This window comes from Sorex araneus, chromosome 11 (assembly GCF_027595985.1).
Source record: "Sorex araneus isolate mSorAra2 chromosome 11, mSorAra2.pri, whole genome shotgun sequence".
NCBI classification, from domain to species: Eukaryota; Metazoa; Chordata; class Mammalia; order Eulipotyphla; family Soricidae; genus Sorex; species Sorex araneus.
The window spans coordinates 27,119,332-27,143,627 of record NC_073312.1 but is presented as its reverse complement, the minus strand read 5'-3'; the positions used below and the strand labels follow the sequence as shown (position 1 = coordinate 27,143,627).

Below are 24,296 nucleotides of genomic sequence, written 5' to 3'. Positions count from 1 at the left end.
TTACCTGGACTGTGCTGAACAGCTTCATCCCAGGAACTCTATATGGTCCCCTTGAGTTGTGCCAGGAGTAATCCCTGATTACAGAGCCAGGAGTAAGCATGAGCACCAAAGACTGTGGTCCAAATACCCAAAAAAAGAGAAACCAGATCTTAGGTAACACACTGACAGAACAGTGAATGGAGTTCTTACTAAAACATGTTACATACCTGTAAAACACGTAGTCTAAATTTCCCAAACCTAGTGAGTTCCTTCTCTTTTTTGGTTACTTTGTATTACTCTGAGTTTCTTACATTAGACTACATTTTCCTGCTCCACTCTGTCTTCCCTGTCTATCTATCTTTCTGTGGTTGGTTTACTCTCTTTTCTTTTAGAAGTGGACGTAAGAGCAGATGTGAGTGGTCAGCACCGTGTTGCTGACCGCCCTGGGCTTATAGCTTGCCTTTGCCCTGAGTGTGTCCGCGCTCTGTTTCTGCAGGTGTCCTCCAGGTCGTGAAGCAGTGCGTCCAGATCCCGGTCTTTGTGATGATCCGGCCACGGGGAGGTGATTTTTTGTATTCGGACCGCGAAGTTGAGGTGATGAAGGCTGACATTCATCTCGCCAAGCTCTACGGTGCTGACGGTTTGGTATTCGGGGCACTCACTGAAGACGGGAGCATCGACAAAGAGCTGTGCATGTCCCTTCTGGGTAAGAACTAGTGCCGGGGACCAAAAAGCCTCTGATCATGACTGCACCTTATTTAAAAATTTTTTTTTAAATTTAATTAAAGAACTGTGATTTACAAAGTTATTGGTAGTTGAGTGTTAGGCATACAGCGTTTTGATACCAATTCGTCCACCAGTGTCCACTTCCCTCCCCCAGTGTTCCCATGCTCCCGACCCCGCCACCCCGCCTGCCACCTGGGTAGGCTCATTTCAGAGTTCTGTGGTTGCAGCTTAGATCTCATGTTTTCAGTGTGGCTGAGTTTGTGCTTTGGACGTATTGCTAGCCCACTCTCCCACGTTCCTGATTGCACTCTCAGGGGAAAATGGAATCCCAAATCCGACTTCATTCGCACTGTCAGGCCGTTATTTTAAGCCAGTAGTTTGTTTGTTTATTTGCTTATTTATTTGCTTTTTGGGTCACACCCGGCAATGCACACGGGTTACTCCTGGCTCATGCACTCAGAAATTACTCCTGGTGGTGCTCGGGGGACCATGTGGGATGCTGGGAATCGAACCCAGGCTTCCTGCAAGACGAACGCCAACCCGCTGTGCTATCACTCCTGCCCCTCCAGTAGTTTAATGTGGGCGTGTATGGTTCAGGTGTGTGGGACAGTTGGTATCTCAAACAGCCTACCTAACTCTCTTTGCTTGCTCTAGGTCATATTCTGCTGCTAGTGTTGCTGTGGTTTTAAAACAACTTTCACTGCAGCAAAAAAGTGCAGTTGATGAGACTGGGGAGGTGGGGTAGGGATAGTGTTAAACCTGGGACTATGGGTTCCCAAGCGGCAAGACGGACAGAGACAATAACTCAATAATGCAAAACTAGTAGGAGTTTTATTCCAGTATTCTGGGGTCAAATTTCCCACCCACAGAATGGTCTCTTGATAGCAACCGGACTGTAAGTGGCAAGCAGTTTCTATAGGGTTTGATTACATAAGCAGTACATCTTTTATTGCTTCAGAAAAATCTTATACTTAGTTACTTAAGAAAAGTGTTTTGTCAAGTGTCTAGGGTAACAGAGGTCAGGCAATAGTTAAACAATAATTTCCAGTAACATATGGTTACATTCTTTCAGGGTTAACAAAAGGCAGTTCCTGGGGCATTGTGATAATTGGCTGAGCCCACTTGCTGAGCTCAGGAACTTTCCCAGATGGGTGCAGGTTGGCTACTTACAGATTATTTCATTTCTGGGAAACTGAATCTGTTTTAGTTCCAGAAACTGAACCTGAGGCCTACCTGATTTTTCTCATTTCTGTCATGTCATGGCATCCGTTTCACCCTCTCACAACAGAAGCAAATTATGTTACTCAGTTGAAGTATTTCTTGGAAATTCTTAAGGGAATGAGTAATAGAGGAGATGCTATCCTTTTTTTTTTTTTTTTTAATGTAGGAGTACTGCTATTTATTCAGCCATTGACTAAGCTGGGGGAATGCTATCCTTATAGGTGCATCATAGACAATTTACATGGTAGTTCTCAGGAATCAACCTTTTAAAATAAATATTAAAATTAGACATTCTGTCACTGTCATTGTCATCCCATTGCTCATCGATTGGCTTAAGTGGGTGCCAGTAACGTCTCCAGTGTGAGACTTGCTGTTACTGTTTTTGGCTTATCGAATACAACACGGGTAGCTTACCAGGCTCTGCTGTGCGGGCGAGATACTCTCGGTAGCTTGCCGGGCTCTCCAAGAGGGGCAGAGGAATCGAACCTGGGTCGGCTGTGTGCAGGGCAAATGCCCTACCCACTGTGCTATCGCTCCAGCCCAAAATTAGACATTAGTAGCAATATAAAGCTTTTGTGTTTGTAAGGCATTGTTGTTTGGGTATTTTAGTTCACTGTGTTTATGCTTTAGGAGAAGGAAGTATAAAAAGCCACACCTAACAAGAAAAATTCTGCTGGTAGTAATCACTGGTGATCTCTTTATTCACATTGTTACATGACTTTCTTTTTATAGCCATTTGCCGTCCTCTGCCAGTCACTTTCCACAGAGGTGAGTCATTCCCGTCTTTGGAGTTTTGTTGAATGGTCGTGGGTTTCTAACCACCAGATGCTACAACCTTTATGAAAATGGATTCAGTTGTCTAGTATACTATTGCTCGTTGGACTGATCTTGAGATGCACGATTTCTAGAAAATTTGAAGCTTCCTTAAGAAAAGTTGTTAAAAGTGGGACATTTGTGGGACTGGGTGGATAGTACAGTGGATAAGGCCTACCTTGACTGTGATGGACCCAGGTTTGATCATCAGCACCCGCTGTGGTCCCCCGAGTCTGGCAGGATTGATCCCTGAGCAGCCCTGAGGGCCCAAAGCCCCTCCCCACCCCAATAAAATAAAAGTTAAAAAAAAAGTAGCCTTTGTGACCTGGAGAATAGCTCTGTGGACTTGAGGGCGTGCTCTTTTGATGCCTAACTTTGCAATCAGGAGTGGCCTTCTAGCACTGCTAAGGGTGGCCCGTAACCCAAAGAAAAAAGAAAATGTGTGAGTTCATGAAGGAAACCATGGGGGCTCCTGCAATGCACGTGTGCATTCTGTGGCCCAGAGCCGCCTCCCTACCTCCCCAGGGCTCCCCAACAGAGAGAAAGGGGCGGGGGACAGACAGACTGATGGTGAAAATGGTCCGTTTAATGCAGAGCTGCTGCCATACTTATAGAACATTGAAAGGGGGATTGAGGTAGGGACATATGTTTGATTGGTCATTTACATAGATACATATTTGGCAGAGGAAGTTCTCTTAGGGAGATCAACTCAAGGAGACACTCTGTCTCCCAGGGACACTTACATTGCTTTTATCTTTCCCTCTAGTTGTATATGTTATCAATAGTTGCAGTTGTTTGGAGAAACACAGTAAGAGACAAAGATCCCAACACTTAGTTCTCTGGGCTGAGAGCAAGCAAGGCTTTTAACACTTAGTTCTCTGGGCTCTGAGAACAAGCAAGGCTTTTACCCTAAATCCCAGACGAAGTCCTCAGGCCAGTTCAGCTTGTCCTTCCCCATGGGAGTCCTGTCTCTTAAGTTATAACAGCTTGCATCAAGACTATGCATTTATGTCCCATTTCTATGCTGGGTAGCTTTGCCACTCACCCTGGGTCCATCCCAGTCCCACAGCAGGACCTCCCTTTTGGGGTGTTAGGAACTATGGCAACTGAAGCCTGAGTCAAATAATTATGACCAAGTAATTGTGCGCAGGAGCAGATATATTTGAGTCAGTCAATTCCCAAATATTAGGGGCATAGCATTAATGGTTCTTTCTGGGTTTAATGAAGAACATTGCTCTATAGTAAAACATAAAAAGGCTATAGGGGAGATAGAAAAGCAGGTACAAATATATAGCACTTCAAATACAAAGTGGTACAAATACAAAGTTCAGAATTACCAGAAAGTTTTGGCTTATACGTAATCAAGACTGATTTGGGAAGCTATGATGATGAGAAGTAAAATACAAGGGAAAGGTTAAGGATAAACTTTAACTAAATTAGGGATGCTAGCAAGAGCATGGTAAGCTTCTCTGGAGGGAAGAAAGGGTGCAATTCACTGATGAAACCTAAAGCACTTAGGGTTAATATCCAATACAAAGGAAAGGTTGAAGATAGACTTTAATGAAATTAGGGATGTTAACAAGGGCATGGTAAGCTTCTCTGGGAGGAGGAAAGGGTCAATTCACCCGTGAAGCCTAAAACACTTAGGGTTGATATCCAGCAAAGATGGAAGACACGGTTGTTATAATACAGAGAGGGGAGAGTAAACCTGCTTTTGAATACTTACACTTGCCACAGCATTCCAAGGAAGAATCCTGAGATTTGTTGCTACTAGCGTGCTTAAGTCATACGGATTCTCCCCTAAAATAAATTGTGCCTAGTAAAATGCACTGCACTGCCTGTAACTTGTACAACATCACTCAGGCTAGGGGCAAGTTTAGGTTTCCCAGATGAATACAGGGTTCATAGCTAAGCGGAGCTGAAGAACTGAACACGAGTAAGAAGGGGGAACGGGGCCAGAAAGATAGTACAGGGGGGAAGGCTCTTGCCTGGCACACAGCTGGCCCACGATTGATCCGGCACCACAGATGGTTCCCCAAGCTTCACTGGGAGTGATCTGGAGTAAGTGCAGAGTCTGGAGTAAGCCCTGGGCTCAGGGGGAAGAATAAATAAAAAGAGAGAAAGAAGTAGATGTTGGGTAATCAATGAATGGATGGTCACAGGAGTGCACAAGATTTTTTCGTTACTGATAGCTTGTCTACATCAGGGTAATTTCTAAAGAGAATCCAGTAATTTTGTAAAAAACATACTAACCAGCTATAAATCACGTGGTTGGAATTCTCAAGTGTTTTCGCCAGGATTGATAAGATGAGGAATAAGCGTCAGTTTTGCTCTCAGGAGACAGGGCTCTTGTGTATGGAAAGACGTTCTTAGCCTTTTTGCAATTTAACATACTGAAGCAGTTGAGAATGATTTTTTTTTTTCTCCTTTGGCAGAAACATTCCAAAGATTTGGGTAAAAGTGTTCTAGTTTTGTGTCCTTGTGTAATTCCAGCCAACTTGATTTATTTCAGCCTTTGACATGGTTCACGATCCTGTGGCAGCTTTAGAGACCCTCTTAACCCTGGGGTTTGAACGTGTGTTGACCAGTGGATGTGACAGCTCAGCACTGGAGGGGCTCCCCGTAATCAAGCGACTCATTGATCAGGTACCATCCTCTCCTTTCTTCCCTCACTGTTGTGATCACTCGTGATAGTCTGCTGTTAGCATAGTCGTGAAACTAAGCAGTATAGGCTGTGTGTCTGTAGGAAGAAGCAAACAGGCCATAATGTGGTTCTCTAATTCTTATTTCTTTCTCATGAATGGCTTTCAGTAACCAAGACTTGTTTAAGTATCGTAGACCAGTGGTTTGTGGACTGATGCCTGTCTGCATGTTCAAATCATTGTTACTAGACAGTCCCGAAGGTTTGGGTCTGATTTGAATAACTATCACAAATTCTGCCTATCTTTTGCTTTTGTTTTGGGGCCATACTCAGCTGTGCTCAGGACTTACTCCAGATTCTGTACTTGGGGATCACCCTTGGTGGGCTCAGGGGACCATATATGGTGCCCAGGGTCAAACTCAAGCTGGCTGCGTGCAAAGCAAGTGCTCTATCCACTGTATTCTCTCTCCAGCCCCCCAAATTTTACCTTTGCTCTGCTGTTATCACTGTGTAATTTTAAGTCACATTTTCTTACTGTCAGCCTATGTTTACTTGGGAGGAAATCCCATGTAAAATTTGAGATAATTTTATCATTGGAATAAAGTGGATTCTACAAATTAAAACTACCTTTCATCTCTTCGCATCTGTCAAGATAATAAATATCTGTAATTTTATTTTGGGGGCCTCATCCCTTGGCATTGCTCAGTGAGTACTTCCTTCTTGGTGCTTGGGGTCTCAGGGGACCATGCACAGCTGGGGACTGAGCCCAGGGCTCACATATGCAAAAAAATGTGTTTCAGTCCTTTGAGCCCTCTCCCTAGATCAAGAAGTCTCTTTCTTTGGGCTAGAGAGATAGATAGTACAGCAAGGAAGGTGCTTGCTTTGCATGCAGCCATTCTGGATTCAATCCCCAGCACCCCATATGGTCCCCCCGAGCCGGCCAAGAGTGATCCCTGAGCATATAGCCAGGAGTACGCCCTGAGCATAGCTGAGTATGGGTCAAAAACATTGTATATTCACGTAAGTACACATACACATATACATATATATTTATCTTTTGTGTGATATTTTAGCATGTGGACGCCAGTGCAGAGAGATTTGAAGTTAGAAAGTACAGACTTTGGGATAACAGACAGTGTTCTGGATTTGAGACTCAGGTTTGATGCATATGTGTAATGTTGAGCAGATTGCTAACATTACATATGTGTAATGTTGAGCAGATTGGGGAGCCTCTGTCTCCCCAAGTGCAACACTCAGATAAATTTAAATTGCTCTTTGGATAGTAGGAGATTTGAAAAAGCCTTAGCACAGTGCTTGACATATAATAGATCTTAGTAGCAATATTGATACTGTTAAGTAGTATTATTAATACTATTATTAATATTGTTGCTTTTTTTTAAATTTTATCGAATCACCGTGAGATAGTTACAAGCTTTCATGTTTGGGTTACAATCACGCAGTGATCAAACACCCATCCCTTAATATTGGTTTTTATGGTTACTGTTACTGTTGTTATCAGTGGTACTTAGTGTTTCTATGTTTATTCACTTATAGCAGTGAAAAATTATTTAGATATTTTGCCTGAGCAGCTGATGTAATCTTGCAAATATTTGTTGAATATATATTAGGTACAGGGTTTTCATATGATTTGGTGGTTAGGTGTGTGTGTGTGTGTGTGTGTGTGTGTGTGTGTGTGTGTGTGTGTGTGTAGCTACTAATTTATTTTTACAACAGGCACTTATAAAAGAACAGGAAATTAAACAGTTGTATTTAAAAATAAAGTTGGGAGTATACGAAGGAAATTAACCCCCAGATTTGAGGGATGGGCATGGCAGTAACCTTCCCAGAAGACTTGATGTCCACGCTGCAATGTCTTATTTAAAGGATGATTTGGAATCCTCCACTGGGGGAGGACTGGGGAAAGAGGGGGGTGTTGCTGCAGGAAGATCTGGAAATGAAAGGGAATGGAGTAAGATACGAAAGAATAACCCGGGTGTTTGCGGAGAAAGGTCTAATCTTCACAGTCTCAGGAACTTTTTAGAGTCTTGTTCTTGTGTGGGAGAAGCCGAAAATAGAAGAGTTCATGAATCAGGTTTCTATTTTAAAACGGTTGCTCACTGGGGAGAGCACGGGTGATGGGATTGTCATGGTGGTGTGTTGCATTTTAAAATATCTGTGTGCTTGTGATTTGTAGTTCAGCCACTAACACGGCTTTTTTAAAAAAATTGTTACCGTATGTAGATTTAGAACAGGTTGTGATAGACATCTATAATGAAATGGTGAGTCACACTCACATCCTTCTCACTTAGTTTATCTCTGTGTCTGTGTATGTGCTGAGGGCACCTGAAATCTACTCTCAGCGAATTTTCAGTACTTAATGCAATATTATTATCTGTAGACCCCCCTTCCCTATGCTTGCCTGCCTCTAGTAATAACTGTTGTCCTCTCTGCTGTATGTTTGGCTCTTTAGATTCTGCGCGTAAGTGAGATCATGCTCACTTGACTTCTTGAAGCAATAACCTAGCTATTATTTTACCACTTAAAGAAAAAGACTTTGGGATTAGAAAGATCTGTGTAGAAATCCTGGCTTTAGCATGTAATGACAGTGACCTCAAGTAAATTAAATACCGTTCCGGATTTCCACTTGATTCCTCAGTCCTGCCCTCCTGGAATAGTTGTGGTTTCCTTCAGAGGAGAGCACAGTCCCGGGCTGGAGGTGGTCTGGGGCTGACGTGCCCGGGGCTGGAGGTGACTCTACTAACTTATTTTTATAACAGGCACTTTGTAAAATGGGCTGATGTGGCTGATGTGCCCAGGGCTGGAGGTGGCTTCCTGGCTGACATGCCTGGGGCTGGAGCTGACTCTGTGGCTGATGTGCCCGGGGCTGGAGGTAGCTCCGAGACTGATGTGCCCAGGGCTGGAGGTGGCTTCCTGGCTGACATGCCCGTGGCTGGAGCTGACTCTGTGGCTGATGTGCCCGGGGCTGGAGGTGGCTTCCTGGCTGACGTGCCCGTGGCTGGAGCTGAGTCTGTGGCTGATGTGCCCGGGGCTGGAGGTGGCTTCCTGGCTGACGTGCCTGTGGCTGGAGCTGAGTCTGTGGCTGATGTGCCCGGGGCTGGAGGTGGCTCTTTGGCTGACGTGCCCGCAGATGCGGCTGCAGAAGAGCTCGCAGTGCTGCCCGTGCGTGCTTGACCTTGAGCCTGACAGCGCTGCTGTCCCTCAGATGCTGCAGACTTGTCTGAAGGAGATGGACAGCAAAGTCCTCAAATGCAGACCTGGAAAAATACTGTATGTTCATGTCACGGAAGGGAAAAAGAGAACAGTTCATGTGACCTTTCCCCCTAACGTAATTTCAGCTTTCTCTACATTGAATTTTTTTTTTTTTCTTTTTGGGTCACACCCAGCGATGCTCAGTTACTCCTGGCTCTGCACTCAGGAGTTACTCCTGGTGGTGCTCAGGTGACCATATGGGATGCCGGGTGTATAATGTCCAGGGCGGCTAGGGAAGGCCCCCAGCGGCTCTCCCTCTCTCCACTCAGGTTCGGTAGTCTTGGGCCGCTCCCCCACCCGGGGTGGCCCATGTCATGGGCGGACAAAGGAGGAAATGAGGGTCAAGCTTGATGACCTCAAGGTTGATGACCAGTTGCCATTGATTCCATTCTCCCCACGCCCCTGTTCCAGTCTCACTAAACCCCCCATTCTAGTCTCACACTGCCCCTCATTCGCGTCTCCTCCTGTCTCTCCCTTTCATCTCTCCACACCATCTCTCGGCCTCGTCTCTTATCTCTCCGTGCACCTGCTCCTGAATTCTTCCTCTACTTTCTTCTCCCTCTCTCCCCCTTGCTAGTCTCCCAGTGTTCCATCTTGCTGCCCTGGTCTCTCCCCGACTCTCTCCAACTTTCTCTATGGGGATGCTGGGGATCAAACCCAGGCCAGCCAAGGCAAACACCCTCCCTGCTGATCTGGCACTCCGGCCTTTCCCTTCTCTTATTCCCGGTTTCATCTTTATTTGGAGAGGAAAACACTGCTCATCCTCTTAGTTTTAGTATTGGAGGCCAGGAAACTAAACTGACAAAAGACAAGCTAGCAAGAAAAAGATTTTTGTCATTCTTTTTTTCCCTTTTTTTGTATGGAACTGAACCTGGGCCTCGTGTATGTAAAGCATGTGTTTTACCACATCCCCACAGATTTTAAGTGTGTGTGTTTGTGTGTGTGTGTGTGTGTATTACACAGATACATACAAAGAAATATGACTTGAAGAGGTGCCTAAGAATTGGAACTTATAAACCATCTTAATAGGTGAAGAGGAGGGGTGGAGAGAAAGGGCATTTCTGGGGCCATAGCTGACCTTTTAGCAAGACATAGGGCCCTTGGGAGAGTCAGTGGCTTTGAGTGTGGTGCTGGAGTTACATCTTAGTTAAGTTGTTGACTCTTAATATTGGAGTGGCACAGTCTTAACTTTTTACCACAACATTTCCCATACCTGGAGCATGGTAGTCACTCAGTAAATACGTATTGGATGGACCAATGAGTGAATAAAGTCACTTTTGATAAGTGCTTTCATGATGATCGATCTGATCAGATTTAGAAATTCTTTAGAAGAGCTTTCTCGGGAAGGTCTGTAAAATGGCAGTCTACAGATGTCATAATGCACATGCATGCACGTTTGCCTCTCTGAATCTTGTCATCTTGGGAGTTATACGTCAGCTTGGAAGCCTCCTTTCCAAAGCAGCATAAAAACTCAGCTGTTGTGGAAGGTCAGGTGTGTTTTTGGTGACAGTTTGGGGCTTATGGTGCCTTTCCTCATCCTTCTTCCCTCTGTAGTTTGAGCTGTGCTGGCTTGCACCTGTGAGTGGTGGTGGTGATGCTTGCTGGAGGTGCTCGCCTGACAGTGCTCGAAGGGCCTCTGCTTGCACACATGCTCTCTGGGGGCAGACACCTAGCCAGGGTGCTTGTACACTCTGTGTTTGAATTCTGTGTGTACACACGTGGCTGTGGTGTGCCAGACATCACACACACAGGCCCAGAGGGCAGAGCCGCTGGGATTGGAGCCGCATACTTCCAGGCAGCACCCGTGATCCCGCTGGTGGCCTCATGCTTGCCAGGCAGGTGCTTTTGCCGCTTTTCTACTGGCCTGGACCCTGCTAAAGCCACTTTGGATCATTTTACCGTTACTGAAGTTCTGGTCCGCAATTCTAATTTGACTCAATCTATCTAGAGCACAGTTTGCTACTGACTCTCTTAGCATAAGTTTTCATACCTTATAGCTGCAACTAAATCAGTAATACAGCACTTCATTATTTGTTTTATTTTGTTTTTGGTGCTCAGGGCTTACTCCTGGCTCTACATTCAGGGATCACTCCTGGCAGGGCTGGGGGCCTTATGGAATACAGGGATTCAGCCTGGGTCTGCAAGGCAAATGCTCTACCTGCTGTACTATCTCTCCAGACCACAAAGAAAAAAAAGAAAAAAAAAGAAACACCTGTCTCCCAGAATTATATGAAATGTAGTCAAATTCATGTATAGTTTGGTATTCTTACTACCTAGTTAAATGCTTCTGGGGATGCTTATTTGGTGTAACAAGCTAGGGAGGTTAGTTGAGAAAGAAAGATTTGGGTAGTTTTTTCCTTCCCCCCAATTTAAAGTTGTGCTGAACACTTAACGTCCAACTTCTACCATCCTGTTGCTCGCCAAGAACTCGGAACTAATTTTTTCCCCAGTGATGTGTATTTTTTCCCTGTGTGGCACACTGATTCATTGTGTTCTTCAAGGCATGTCATGAGCACAGCGTGATAAAGCTCCCAGGATAGGGAGATTTACTATGAACAGCTTCATTTCCACCCCCCAACCCCCTGTGGGGTCTTCCCTAGAGGTCTGGGGGGAAGCCAGAGCAGGGAGCTGGTCCCTGTTTTATGGGATGCTGGAGAGTCCTGTGCTCAGGCCGAGTGGTGCTGGGGGTCATCCTGGTATTGCAGGGGCCACCGGGGCCAAAGCTGGTGTGCTCAGAGGGCCGTGTGTTCTTGGGGACCTAACACAGGACTGTAGGCAGGCCAGGCATGTGCCTCTGCCCCTTTGGGCTGTCTCCCCGCCCCCAGGTTGGAGAAGCTGTATTTAAAATTCAGTATTGGTAGTAATTAAAAAATAATAATAATATGTTCATGTTTCTGTTTTCACTGCCATTTAAGACAAATACATTAAAATTTACTTGTTTATTATTTTCTTTTTTCAGGCAAAAGGCAGAATTGTGGTAATGCCAGGTATTTATTTATTTATCCATTCACCTACTTGTTTAAAACAGCAAATACTTGTTTCTCACAATTATGGGGGCTGGAAGTCGGGGGCACAGTGCTGGCAGATGGGAAGTGTGCGAGGGACCCTCCTCTGACTTGAAGATGACCGTCCTCTTGCTGTGTCCTCACAAGGCAGAGAGAGTGGCCCTCTGCCTTGTAACACTAGGGTGACACCAGGGTGACACTGACCTGGAGCGAGATAGGGCAGGGCAGGCTGGACTCTTTGGAAGCAGAATGAGGATGTGGTATTTAGAAGGACTGTAGAGGTGACTGCAGTGGTTAAGGCTGGGAGATCAGCTGGAAGTTACACTGTAGCCAGGAGAGTCTGCTGGTCGGAGTCAGCGTGCTTAGGGAAGTAGATTGGGATTGGGATTGGGATTGGGATTGGGATTGGGATTGGGATTGGGATTTGTATGTGCTTGACTGAAATTTTGTGAATGTGGATGTTTGGGGAGGTGCCCCAGCTGGAAGAGGCCTAAGACCTTAGTTGTTCCCCAACAGCGAGCACGTGTTCTGGTGATAAACATGCAGTGCTCTCTTAGAGCCTGAAAATCTCCCACCGCCAAATTCTTCTTGGTCACCGGGACAGTTTGATCGTGTGCTCCTCTTGGTAGCCATAAAGGTGCTCGCATGTCAGAGCACATTAAAATGGGAGTATTTGTAAAGAATCAGACCAAGAGACAGAATCAGATTAAGGCAATATCATCTTAGTCTTTCTTCTTACCAAATACAGTACACATACACACAGTATGGGCAGAGAGAGAGTGCAGTGAACTGAGTGCGTGCTTTACACGCGGAGACCTGGGTTCTATCCCACACGGCCTTGGTCCCCCCCCAGCTCCACTGGAAGGGACACCCCCCGCCCCTACCAGCACAGAGCCAGGATTCGCTCCTAAACACTGCAGAGAGTGACTGTATGTGTGTATTTAATAAAAAGTAGTATAATGAATACATGCTTATTCTAGAGATAAAATATTTTGCCATAATTATCTCTCCTTTTTTCTTTAAATCTTGGGGTATTTTTAATTAATGAGTTTTTTAAGTCTTGGGGTATTTTATTTATTTATTTTTTTTGCTTTTTGGGTCACACCCGGTGATGCACAGGGGTTACTCCTGGCTCTGCACTCAGGAATTACCCCTGGCGGTGCTTAGGGGACCATAGGGGATGCTGGGAATTGAACCTGGGTTGGCTGCGTGCAAGGCAAACGCCCTACCCGCTGTGCTATCACTCCAGCCCCAAGTCTTGGGGTATTTTAAAGTTAAACTAAAGGCAGCATAATTTTATTTAGTTCATCTTTTTTAAAGTCTCTTTTATTTATTTATTTTGACTTTTTGGATCGTACCCATTGATGCTAAGGGGTTACTCCTGGCTCTGCACTCAGGGATCACTCCTGGCAGTGCTCACGAACCGTGTGGGATGCTGGGGATCAAACCCTGGGTGGGCCGTATGCAAGGCAAACACCCTCCCTGCTGTACTATTGCTCCAGCCCAAGTGCATCATTTTAATTGATTTGTATTTTTCTTTTTTACTTTTGGGCCACACCCAGCAGTGCTCAGAGCTTGCTTCTGGTTCTACTCAAGGTTCATTCTTGGTTGGGCTTGGGGAACCGTGTGGCTTACTGGGGATTGAACCCGGGCCAGCTGCATGGAAGTCGAGTGCTTTACTTGCTGTACTATTTCTTTGGCCACTTGGTGCATCTTTTTGAAAAACAAGGACATTAAGGGGCCAGAGATGTGACTCAGTGGTAGAGCAGTAGGTGCCCTGTATGTGTGAAGCCCTGGGTTTGAACTCTACTACCACAATTTTTTAAAGTCTGAGGGATATTACAACCATAGTACCATTGTTAAATCTGTCAATATTAACATTGATTCCTGAACGCCATTTCATACAAAGTCAATGTTCTCTTTTCTCTGGTTGTCTTAGAATGTTTCCTTTATTTATTTAATTTTCAAATAAATTTTGGCCACACCTGGCAGTGCTCAGGGCTTACTCCTGGCTCTGTGCTCAGGGATTACCCCCCAGTGGGAGCCAGGGAACCATTTGTGGTGCTGGGGTTCAAACTCAGGTTGGCCACGTGTGAGGCAAGCGCCCTACCTGCTGTACTGCCGCTCCGGCCATCTGCAGAGTATTTCTTTCTTTCTTTCTTTCTTTTTTTTTTTTTTGCTTTTTGGGTCACACCTGGCGATGCACAGGGGTTACTCCTGGCTCTGCACTCAGGAATTACTCCTGGCGGTGCTTGGGGGACCGTATGGGATGCTGGAATCGAACCTGGGTCGGCCGCGTGCAAGGCAAACACCCTACCCGCTGTACTATCGCTCCAGCCCCCTGCAGAGTATTACTTACAGTAGTAATACACAACCAGAATCCAGTCAAGGAGCGAGTATGTTGTGCTTTGTTCTCTCCCTTCCTTCCTTTCTCTCTTTTCTCTTTTGGTTTTCGTGCTCAGACACTGCTCCCCATGGTGCTCAGAGGCCCGCGTCTACATGGGCCATGTCAGAGGCCTGGGGGCCACCCTGACCCTTTTACCTTTCTTTTCATTCATTTTGTTGTGCCGGGGATGGAGCCAAGGGCCTCATTTATGCAAGGTGTGTGAGCTTGAGCCACATTCCTTTTTTGTTTTGTTTTGGTTTTTGCTTTTTGGGTCACGCCCAGTGATGCTCAGTGGTTACTCCTGGCTCTGTACTCAGGAATTACTCCTGGTGGTGCTTGGTGGGGGACCATATGGGATGCTGGGAATTGAACCCGGGTCGGCTGTGTGCAAGGCAAACGCCCTACCCGCTGTGCTATTGCCCCCGCCCCTTGAGCCACATTCTTGACCCTAGTTCTTAACTATCTTTTTTTTTTTTTCATCTTTTAGTATAGAAGTGTTCCTTTCTCTTGCTCTTCATAAAAATGACCCTGTAGGGGCTGGAGCTATTGTACAGTGGGTAGTGGGCAGCTTGCCTTGCATGTGGCCAAGCTGGGTTTGATTCCTGGCACCCATATGGTGCCCTGAGCTCCACCAGGGAGTAATTCCTGAGTGCAGAGCCAGGGGTAACGCCTGAACATCGCCAGGCCCCAAAACAAACAAAAATGATACTTTAAAAGTATGAGGCACTTATCTTATAAAATATTCTACTGTCTGAATTTACCAAATGGTTTCCTCTTGATATTATTTTAGCTTGTTTCTAATCTCTGTATTCCCAATGTCCCCAGACTTCTGTATCTATTGCCCTCTTTTCAGGAAAAAAAAAAAAAAACAAATGTGCCCTGCGGTTACACCCAAGGCTGATTCTGTCCCTATCACCCAATCTGCTCCCACCGCCCCATAATCTCAGTGTTCCTGGGTTAAATTATAGGTTCCCTGGGTTAGATCATGAAACTTGATTAAATCCTGCCTGAACATTTTTGCTAAAAGTGCTTCTTGGGTGATTCTCTAAGGTTCATACTTCATTTCACTGAAGGTCATGCAGTGCTTGGTTCTCTGACCTCCAGTGCTGCCAGGAATGACGAGGCTTTGGGACAGTGACAGCCAGCAGAAAGGCCAACTTTCGGAAACAGCTAGAGGAGTCGGTCAGGAAATTAAGAAAGTTTTGCACTATGGCAGGTCCCTGAAACATGAGCAGATAGATGGGAAGCATGTGTTAGGCATCACATTGAAACTGTTTATAAGCAAGTTGGGGAAAGAGACTCACAGAATCTGATGCATCTTCATTTAAAACTGCGTGTTTCTTTCTTTTAAATGGGATCACAGTGAGATACACAGTTACGAGACTGTTCATAATCAGGTTTCAGGCATACAGTGTTCAGACACCCATCCCTTCACCAGTGTATGTTTTTACCACCGATGTCCCTAGTTTCTCTCCCACCTTCTCTCCACCACCACCACCCCCGACACACCCTCCCACCACCCCAGCCTATCTCTGGCAGGCACTTTCCTTCTTTCTCTCTCTCTTTCCTTTTGGACGTTACAGTTTACAATACAAATACTTAGAGGTTACCATGTTTGTTCCTTTACCTACTTTCAGCACGCAGTGCTTATCCAGAGCAATCATTTCCAGCTATCTTTGTCATAGTGATCCCTTCTCTATCCCAACTATATTCTCCTCCAGCACTTGAAGCAGACTTCCAATCATGGACCATTCCTCCTTGCCCTTGTTTCTACTGTCCTTGGGTATTATTCTCATATTTTTTTACATCCCACAAATGAGTGCAGTCATTCTATTTGTCTTGATACTAAATGCCCAAATGTAACAGTTGTTAATATTAAGATCTCCATTGCTTAATACATAATTTTATTTTATTTTTGGGGGGAGTTTTGGGACCATACCTAGCAGTGCTTGGGATTTACTCCTGGCTCTGTGCTCAGGGATCACTCCTGGTGGGCTTGGGTGTGGGGGCATACGGGGTGCCAGGGACTGAACCCAGATCAGCCGTGTGAAAGGCAGACGCCTTACTCTCTGTCTATTAATATATAGTTATTAAGTTATTGGCTATTCATAAGACTTTCCTTTGGACACAATTACATAACAGACTACCTCCTCAGGAGAGCACAGGTGAAAAGACAGTATACACAGAAATATTCATGATTAACAAATGTGCCCACATACATGTTGATTATATGCCATCTGCAGTAGATGTGCAAATGCAGAAATGTCTATGAGCTAATCTTCTACTTAAGGGGGGCTCTTAGAATATAGATAGATAGATAGATAGATAGATAGATAGATAGATAGATAGATAGATAGACAGACATTAGTACAGTTCCATGTATGTAAATATGAGCAAGTAAAAATTCAACCTGATTGCCTAGATATGATAGAACACATCTGTTTCCTCCAGGGACTCTAGACTCTAGTATATTATAATGATACTTGTAATATACATTTTCTCATTTATAACAGAAATATATAAATCTTGTTCTTTTTTGGTCCTAGCTGTGAATATGTTAACATAAGGAAATTATATTACTGTGTTGTAATGTTGCTGATAACTGAGCAGCATATGTTTTAGTGTCCAATAATTTTGGTGTTAAAAGGAAATAAAGCATTTGTCTTTAAATCCTTCCAACAAGCTTGTGAGGTTGGCAGTTTTATCCCACTTACTGACTAAGCTATAATAATGCATAGCTAAGAATACATAGCATTGAAGAGCTACAGTTCTATGGTCAGAATTCTGGTCTAAATTTCACTTTTTCATCTACAGTCTCTCTGCCCAGGGCTTAGATGTTACCGTGCCACTAAGAAAAATAAAGTCGAGGCTGGAGCAATAGCACAGCGGGTAGGGCGTTTGCCTTGCATGCGGCCAACCCAGGTTCAAATCCCAGCATCCCATATGGTCCCCTGAGCATTGCCAGGGGTAATTCCTGAGTGCAGAGCCAGGAATAACCCCTGTGCATTGCCGGGTGTGACCCAAAAAGCAAAAAAAAAAAAAAAAAGTCATTGAGTTCAAAAGAGTTCGTAGTCAAGTTTCGTAAACTTGAATGACACGAGACACAAAGTGCATATCTTAGAAGTCATTGAAAAATACCTGTTGCAGGGTGTGACCCAAAAAGCAAAAAAAAAAAAAAAAAAGTCATTGAGTTCAAAAGAGTTCATAATCAAGTTTCGTAAACTTGAATGACACGACACACAAAGTGCATATCTTAGAATTCATTGAAAAATATCTGTTGCATGTGTCCTATATATTAGGAGCAAAGGATATAAAAGATGATTAATTGATTGTTTTCAATCTGCTGTTGGTTCAGACTATGATTCTTTATGTACACATAATGAAGAGATTATCAAAACAATGAGTCATCATAATGAACAGGGTTGTAGGGCCAGGGAGTGGGTTCAAAGATCTGGGGTACATGCTGTGTATGGGTCGAAGATTTAATCCCTGGTACCTCATGACTGCCCCCCACGCCCCCAAGTACTTCAGGGAGTGAATATCATGTTAGCCTCATGCTTGACCATGGGGCATCAGGTATGCCTCCCTTCAAACAAAAAGGAACTTGAGTGCAGTTTTCATAGACTGTCTTTTGCTGAGTAAAGCGAAACCTGGGCATCCTGGGTGAAGGCCTGTTCTGGTTCCCGCCGTCAGTGAGCTCCTGATGCCTGAGGAGACAGGACTGAGGGAGAGCCTGTCAGACACATCTCAAGGCTATGCTTTTATAGCTTTCTTCTCCAGCCTCCCCTTCGCCGGCGTTTGCCTTCATTGGTGGGGGAGCCGGGATACAGCGCTCAGCGATTCTCTGGCCTCTGAGTCATCTTTTCAGGTTTTTTTTTTAATTTATTTTTTATTTTTTTTATTAGTTTATTTTTAATTAGAGAGTCATCGTGAGGGTACAGTTACAGATCCATACATCTTTGTGCTCATGCTTCCCCCAAACAAAGTTCGATAACCCATCCCTTCACCAGTGCCCATTCTCCACCACCCGTAAACCCAACATCCCTCCCCCCCTCCCCAGTCCCGTCTCCCCCCACCCCACCCTGCCACTATGGCAGGGAATTCCCTTTTGTTCTCTCTCTCTGATTAGGTGTTGTGGTTTGCAATAAAGGTGTTGAGTGGCCATTGTGTTCAGTCTCTAGTCTGTATTCCACCCGCCTCACCCTTCCCCCACATGACCTCCAACCACATTTTACTTGGTGGTCCCTTCCCTGAGTTACCCAGAATGAGAGACCAGCCTCCAAGCCATGGAAACAATCTCCTGGTACTTATTTCTACTATTCTTGGGTGTTAGTCTTATAGTCTATTATTCTATATTCCACAGATGAGTGCAATCTTTCTATGTCTGTCTCTTTCTTTCTGACTCATTTCACTTAGCATGATACTTTCCATGTTGATCCACTTATATGCAAACGTCATGACCTCATTTTTTCTAACAGCTGCATAGTATTCCATTGTATAGATGTACCAGAGTTTCTTCAACCAGTCATCTGTTCTAGGGCACTCGGGTTTTTTCCAGATTCTGGCTATTGTAAACAGTGCTGCAGTGTCTTTTCAGGTTTTAAGTCAGTCACACATAGCATGGCTCTGTGAACTCACGGGCATAGAGATTTCACCATGCAGGCTCTGTGAACTACACGGTGTTCTCCAGAGTCGTGTCTACTCTTGTCATTCTTGTCTAATCTCGTTCCAGGGGAGGGAGTCATTCTTTTTAAAAAATATTTTTATTTACTTTATTTTATTTTCTAATGAATCACCGTGAGATACAGTTACAGACTTACAACTTTCGTGATTATGTTTCAGTCATACCATGATTGAGTACCCATCCCTCCACCAGTGCCCATTCTCCACCACCAATGTTCCCAGTATCCCTCCCACCACCCCTACCCCGTCCCCCTCTCCCCCCATCTCTGTGGCAGGCACATTCTGAGGACATCACTCTCAAGTCAATGAGAAATTTTAGTGTGGGAATCCTACACTAAAGGTAGAGCAGGCAGTTACTCATTGAATTTTGTACAAATCCTATCTCGTAAATAATTCACTTATTGTTTCCAACAGGGGGTGGCATAACAGACCGGAATCTACAAAGAATCCTTGAGGGTTCGGGTGCTACAGAATTCCACTGTTCTGCTCGGTCTGCCAGAGACTCAGGGATGAAGTTTCGGTAAGTCTGTATATTGGGGTTCATTAGAGAAGGGATGGGCTTTCCTCTGTCTTCCCCCAATAAGAAAGCTTTAGTTAATATCACGACTACTGCATGTGATGTTGTGGTGAGGACACAAATATTTAAATCCTTTTTTTGTAATTTTTCAGTAGTAAAATGTTCTTATTTTTTTATTCTGGAGCAATAGGTCAGCGGGTAGGGTGTTTGCCTTGCACGCAGCCGACCCAGGTTCCATCCCTTTCGGAGAGCCTGGCAAGCTACCGAGAGTATCTCGCCCGCACGGCAGAGCCTGGCAAGCTACCCGTGGCATATTCTATATGCCAAAAACAGTAACAAGTCTCACAATGGAGACGTTACTGGTGCCCAGTCGAGCAAATTGATGAGCAACGGGATGACAGTGATATAGTGATACAGTGATTCTGCCTTAAGTAAGCAGACTTTTTTTTTTTTTTAATTTATTTATTTTTAATTAGAGAATCACCGTGAGGGTACAGTTACAGATTTATACACTTTTGTGCTTATACTTCCCTCATACAAAGTTTGGGAACCCATCCCTTCACCAGTGCCCATTCTCCACCACCCGTAAACCCAGTGTCCCTCCCACCCTCCCCAATCCCATCTCCCCCCCACCCCACCCTGCCACTGTGGCAAGGCATTCCCTTCTGTTTTCTCTCTCTAATTAGCTGTTGTGGTTTGCAATAAAGGTGTTGAGTGGCCGCTGTGCTCAGTCTCTAGCCCTCATTCAGCCCGCAACTCCCTTCCCCCACATGGCCTTCGACTACAATGTAGTTGGTGATCGCTTCTCTGAGTTGACCTTTCCCCGGAACGTGAGGCCAGCCTCGAAGCCATGGAGTCAACCTCCTGGTACTTATTTCTACAGTTCTTGGGTGTTAGTCTCCTACTCTGTTATTCTATATACCATAGATGAGTGCAATCTTTCTATGTCTGTCTCTCTCTTTCTGACTCATTTCACTCAGCATGAAACTTTTCATGCCCATCCACTTGACTACAAAATTCTTGACCTCCTTTTTTCTAACAGCTGCATAGTATTCCATTGTATAGATGTACCAAAGTTTCCTCAACCAGTCATCCGTTCTGGGGCATTCGGGTTTTTTCCAGATTCTGGCTATTGTAAACAGTGCTGCGATGAACATACATGTGCAGATGTTGTTTCGATTGTACTTTTTTGCCTCTCTGGGATATATTCCCAGCAGTGGTATTGCTGGGTCAAATGGGAATTCAATATCTAATTTTTTGAGAGTCGTCCAAATTGTTTTCCAGAAGGGCTGAACCAGTCGGCATTCCCACCAGCAGTGAAGAAGGGTCCCTTTCTCCCCACATCCTCTCCAACAGCGGTTGCTTTTGTTCTTTTGGATGTGTGCTAGTCTCTGTGGTGTGAGGTGGTATCTCAAAGTTGTTTTGATCTGCATCTCTCTGATGATTAGTGATGCAGAGCACTTTTTCATGTGCCTTTTGGCCATTCGTATTTCTTCCTTGGTAAAGTTTCTGTTCATTTCTTCGCCCCATTTTTTGATGGGGTTGGATGTTTTCTTCTTGTAGAGTTCAACCAGTGCTTTATATACCATTGATATCAACCCCTTATCTGATGGGTATTGTGTAAATATCCTTTCCCATTCTGTGGATAGTCTTTGTATTCTGGTCACTGTATCTCTTGCGGTGCAGAAGCTTTTTAGTTTAATGTAGTCCCATTTGTTGATCTCTGTTTTTACTAGATAGTAAGCAGACTTTTTTGAACCTTTTTGTCCTTAAGTCATTGCAGAGCATAGATAGGTTATAAAGAAGTATGCTTCAAAAGACCCGTGTGTGTGTGCCATTTCCCTTCTGCTTTCCCTTTAGCAAAATGAGTAACTGCAGTGTCATGTTCTTATCTCTCCCACCTTTATTACTTAATTCTTCAATCGTTAATATTTAACATGAATATTAATGCATAACTTTTGCTCGACTGGCATGTTCTAACGACCAAAAGCTTGCACTTGGTGAACTGGGAGCACCTGTAAGGGCGATTAGAGTCCTCCCTAAAAGCCTCCATCACTCTTGAAGAGCCCAGCAAGCTACCGAGGGTGTCCTGCCATCTGTAAGCTACCCATGGCATATTTGATACGCCAAAAAAAGTAACAATAATGAGCCTCATTCCCCTGACCCCGAAAGAGCCCCTGAAAGAGAATGGAGACATTACTGGTGCCCACTCGAGCAAACTGATGAGCAACGGGACGACAAGTGATACAAGTGATTAATGCATGACACTTCCCTCACCTTTACTCTGTTTTCAATTGTTTTGTAATTATATCACCATTGAGAATTTAAAACTTTTTTTTTTAATATATACTGAGGACATGTAGTGGTTGATCATTTCTAATTTGGGGAAAATAAGATATAAAAGAAGCAAAAGCTGAGAATCAAGTATGTTATTTGGTGGGTTTGGTTGCTCAGGTTTTCAGTGATTTAATAAATGGATTAATAAAATACAGGAAATTGGAGACTCACCAGGGTCTTTGAACAAACTTTTTTCTTGAGTAATAAAATTCCTTGTGAAATGAGGGCCGGAGTGATAGTATAGCAGTTAGGGTACTTGCCTTGCATACAGCTAGCCACACTGGTTCAATCTCTGCATCTCATATGATCCCCTAGACACCACAAAACCAAAAATATCTATATATCGTATATGTATATATACTTGATATGATATATAACATGTAATAAATAAATGGATATATATTTTATATGTACTCTTATCAAATGAACTGCCCTTTGGAGGGCTCACTGAATAGTTTGTATAATCATTTGTTTCTTATGTCTTTCCCAGAAATCCCTCTGTCGCCATGGGAGCCTCACTTTCAAACTCAGAGTATACTCTCAAGGTCACAGATGTGGCCAAAGTAAGAACTTTGAATGCTATTGCACAGAATATTTAGAGAGACGTCTCCGAGACAGCTGACGCAGGGCGGAGGAGAAGAGCAGTCTGCAGGGTTCTGTGACCCTGCTTTCACCTCCATCTCGGGCCGGGGCAGTCACAGGCTTTGCTTTACTTCTCGTATGGCCACGGAGAATGTGTCCAAGAGGAAACAGACTTGAAGCAGAGCTACAGTCACTTCCTTTGCTTCATCATCCCAACTGGATCCACCATCATCATCATCATCATCATGGTTAAATCTGGTTTGTGCTTCTATAGACTGATTAGTTTGTATCTGATAGAATTAACTGATGAGCTGAGAATACACAACTGTAAGGTTTGAATTCAGAATGTAACTTAGTATCAAATTTAATAGCAATATTTTGCTTTTTTATTTGCAAAATAAAAATTTCTATTCTATTACGATAGTTTCTTTATTTTTACCATGAATGCAGCCTGTAAACCAAATGTGATTGGAAGGTTTTTTTTCTTCTTTATTCATTTACTCTTTTTATTTCATTTGAGGGAGTTGGGGTCTGGGGGGAGGGTAGTATTTGGGTCACACCCAGTGGTGCTCAAGCTAACTCCTGGCTTTGCACTCCGGAGTGCAGTGGTGCTTGGGGGACTATATGGGGTGCTGGGGGTTGAACCTGGGTTGGCTGCATGCAAGGTAAGTGCCCTGCCTGCTGAACTACCAGCCCCTCTCACTCCCTTTTAGAGAATGAAACTGACACCCAAAGAGAGCAGAGCCAGTCATTGAGAGGGGAGTGGAGCATGGCTGTTGATGCAGTCTTGAGATTAGGGAGGACTGTACTATCTCTGTACTTGTGGTGATCTGAACAATGAGTATTTTTGCCAAGAACACTCATTTGAAAAGGTAAGTGTATACATGTGTTATCACAGCACTATGTTCATTAGTCAAGATCTGAAATCAACACAAGGGCCCAGTGACTGAGCTAAGAAGATGCAGGCAGGGCCCAAGCATCACACACACACACCCAAGCATCACACACGCACACCCACACGAACAGAAAAAAGAGGATCTGAAATATATGAACATCATTCTCCTCTGCTCTCACATTGCTCCTTGCGAGACAAGCAAATGAACCTCGGACCCGAGTTTGCAATAGGCCCTTTCCACTGGGCTGCTCCAGATGGGGGCAGGTGCCATCCCTCTGCCTGCCCTTTGGGAGCCCCGGCGGCCACCATTTTCTAGAAGTCAGCGACAAGCTCCAGAAACGAGTGAAATTTGAAACTGCTCAAAAGTCAACGACAGGGTCTGTTTGAAGAGAGGGCATTGGTAAGTCATCCTGTCTGGAGATCCACCACCCCATTTCACAAAGGTCTGCTCACAGAGATAATCCCTTCCATTTCAGGTCAAAGAGGAACAGCAGCCGGTTGTGTGGAAAGCCCTGATTCTGGGAAACGCACGTGCCATTCCATCCTTATTCCTGTGCCCTGCACTGTATTTGTCACTCTATGGAAGTAGCCTCTTCAGCAAAAAAAATTAAAATTGAAACTATGTGATTGGAACTGTGGATTTGTTGTCTTTAAACATGGATCTCTTATGCAAATTTTTACTTATTAATACCTCTCTAATATAGTCACCAAGTGCTAATAAAATCTCATCCTCCAAATTTCTCTTGTATGTTGTGAACATGGATAACACAAGGAGAATGTAAATTTTAAAGTTTTGGTGGTTGGCTTAAAATGATTTGTTGTTCAAATTTCTTGGGTCACCATTTAAGCTCATCAACAGCCATGATCCAAAGACTCACAAATAAACCTCGAAAGAGGAAGAGAGCAACGTGCCACAGAGATGTCACTGGACCCCAAAGTCACCATCCAGCTAAAAAATTAACTTTAGCTATATTTACCCTATTTGCAGCTGCACTACATCTCAAACTCTACACCACTGATGTACCAGGAGTAGCACACCACAGTGGATGGGATGGAAAGTAGAAGGCACACAAGGCTCAATCTGTAGCGACGTGTGAGTGATCTCTTATACAAGGGCTTAATGGCTCCAGGGTGAAATACAACAGTCTTCACACTTTCTTCTAAGGAAACATTTTTAAAGATCACTTTTAGCGAATCATTCATAACAAGCAAAACAAAATAAATTATTTGGGATCTGCTAT

The 24,296-nt window shown here is 44.3% G+C and overlaps 1 protein-coding gene across 1 annotated transcript in view; it reads left to right on the top strand.

Annotated features, from left to right (window-relative positions):
• CUTC (cutC copper transporter) overlaps positions 1–22,578 on the top strand; it is a 31,255-nt gene extending 8,677 nt beyond the window's left edge. Inside the window, exons 4-9 of the mRNA XM_055119208.1 lie at positions 476–685; positions 2,659–2,694; positions 5,252–5,385; positions 11,610–11,637; positions 19,139–19,244; positions 22,069–22,578. Of these exons, the coding sequence (XP_054975183.1) occupies positions 476–685; positions 2,659–2,694; positions 5,252–5,385; positions 11,610–11,637; positions 19,139–19,244; positions 22,069–22,177 (623 nt within the window). The 3' untranslated portion in view covers positions 22,178–22,578. The remainder of the gene's footprint in view (positions 1–475; positions 686–2,658; positions 2,695–5,251; positions 5,386–11,609; positions 11,638–19,138; positions 19,245–22,068) is intronic.
• The last annotated feature ends 1,718 nt before the right edge of the window (positions 22,579–24,296 follow it).